Below are 2,280 nucleotides of genomic sequence, written 5' to 3' on the forward strand. Positions count from 1 at the left end.
AAAATCACATAATTTGATTTACAGTTTCATTGTTTTTTTTTTTTTTTTTCTGAAATACAAAAACAAATTATAAACAATAACAAATACTAACCTGAAGGATCCGATCTTCCATCATGTTTAATTAATATTGATACGTAGTCGTCCATCACAACAAAATCAAGATTTTTCAAACAAAAAAAAATTCAATTAGTCGACAATGACAAGATTTCTGGAAGAAAATTGAAGAGAGAGAAACGTGGGAGAAAAATAGATAAAAGCAAAATTTTTAATTAAATTTAACAAATTAGAGTGAATTAAGGAAACTGAATATTCTTAATTAGTTTGAATTTCCTTAATTCATAGCTAATTTAATAATTATCTTCAATCATTTCAAATCTAATTAACACCCCTATTTTCATTTTTTACCTTTTTTTATTCCAGAAACATTTTATTTTAGATTATTTTTTTTCCAAAACAAATGTTTTCAATTATTAAAAACTTCTTTTTTTTAATAAACTGTTAGAACCTGGAATTTTTAATGTTACAACTTGAAAGTTTAATTCTACTAATATAACTTGAAAATATTAGTCTAATATATGTCATATATTAAATTTTTCACTATAAATAATTATGCATTTAAGCCTATCCAACCTAACTTTCATATCAATTTATTAGAGTAAATGAAGAGAAGACCTTTCACTCCATGTTCAAATAGATATAACTATAGTTGTAATAAATACAAAATGGTAGAAGTAATAAATTAAGTGTTGGAGTAAATGAACAGAATCGGTTGGTGTGAGTTAAAGTAACCATATGTTGATGAGATTAATAAATTTTATGTCGGTGAAAATAATAAATTTTAAAAAGTAATGATGTGATTATAAATTTTATTTACATATGAAATAAATGGTTAGTAGATATAAATGTGGGGTTGTTTTAACAAAATATAAACTCGTGGATTAATTTTTGTATTAAAATATTTCAAATCATGATATGAAATTCCCATATAATCCATATCATGGTTTTTGAAGAATATAAAATCACATCTCATAATATGGAATCATGAGATGAAATCAGCGTAAAATCGCATATTCAAACGCTGATTCTATCTCACGATACTATATCGTGATTTGGTATCGCATGACCAAACGCCTACTAAGTTTGTACGGGTGAGGTGGAGTGGGGGATACAACCTTTCTCTCACAATTGTATCTGAACTATCCACCTCTTCCTTCCCCTCACTTGGCCCAATGAGATTAGATTCTTTATGACGCTAATCAATTATTTAATTAGATTAGTACCGGTATTCAAATTTAATTTAAAACCTATTTGAAACAATTATTAAATGTTATGAACCTATGTGGAGTTATAATTTTTCTAAAGGGCATGTTTATTTAATTTCAAACACTTAAGGGCCCTTTTTCAGTAAAATTATGTTGTATAATAGAGTATGGAACAAGTTGAGTAAAAGGACAAAAACTAAACGGACAATATTTTTAACCAGACTCTTAACCAGGGTTGCATAGGAGTTAGGAATAGACCGCCGTGCACGATTAGTTTAACCGGCCCTAGGGTAAAACCTAGGCTCCTAATCCAGCCTATAAATGAAGGCAATTTCTTCGTAATTTTTCCTCAGCTCTTCCTTCACTTTCTCTTCAGGGTTTCTCTAGTAGTCTCTCTGAAAAAAAATGGCCGACGTTGAATACAGGTGCTTCGTCGGTGGTCTGGCATGGGCCACCACCGACCAAACACTTTCGGATGCTTTTTCTCAGTACGGCGAAGTGGTCGAATCCAAGGTCTGTTGCAGGGCAGAGATCGGATCCGAGCCTTTGGCTTCGATGACCCTCTGTTACTGAATTGTGATCTGTTACTATTCTCTGGTTTACTTGACTGTTACTGTTACTGTTACTCTATGTTACTGTTACTATTTGTTACTATTATTCCAATTCCCCGAAACGGTACGTTCCGTCTTCCTCTGTTTATACACGAGATGAAGATAGATCGCTTTTGTGTTTCTCCCCCTCATGTTTTTTTGTTCAGATCTGCTTTGTTTTGGTTGTTATTTTGTAGATCTGTTTGGATCTGACGTAATTGTTATGGTTTTTATTTCTATTTTTCAGATCATCAATGACCGGGAAACTGGTAGATCTAGAGGATTTGGATTCGTTACCTTCAAGGATGAGCAAGCCATGAGGGATGCTATTGAAGGGATGAACGGCCAAGATCTTGATGGTCGCAACATCACCGTGAACGAAGCTCAATCCCGCGGAGGCGGTGGAGGTGGAAGAGGCGGTGGTGGCT

The 2,280-nt window shown here is 32.6% G+C and overlaps 1 protein-coding gene across 3 annotated transcripts in view; it reads left to right on the forward strand.

Moving 5' to 3' along the window:
- The first annotated feature begins 1,593 nt into the window (after positions 1–1,593).
- Positions 1,594–2,280, forward strand: part of LOC102587142 (glycine-rich RNA-binding protein) — a 1,536-nt gene continuing 849 nt past the window's right edge. The window contains exons 1-2 of one of the 3 annotated variants that reach the window (XM_006365045.2): positions 1,594–1,775; positions 2,100–2,268. In XM_006365045.2, the coding sequence (XP_006365107.1) occupies positions 1,668–1,775; positions 2,100–2,268 (277 nt within the window). In that variant the 5' untranslated portion in view covers positions 1,594–1,667. The remainder of the gene's footprint in view (positions 1,776–2,099; positions 2,269–2,280) is intronic. The other 2 variants (XM_015304288.1, XM_006365044.2) reach the window with 2 other exon arrangements.

This window comes from Solanum tuberosum, unplaced genomic scaffold (genome assembly GCF_000226075.1).
Source record: "Solanum tuberosum cultivar DM 1-3 516 R44 unplaced genomic scaffold, SolTub_3.0 scf00531, whole genome shotgun sequence".
NCBI lineage: Eukaryota > Viridiplantae > Streptophyta > Magnoliopsida > Solanales > Solanaceae > Solanum > Solanum tuberosum.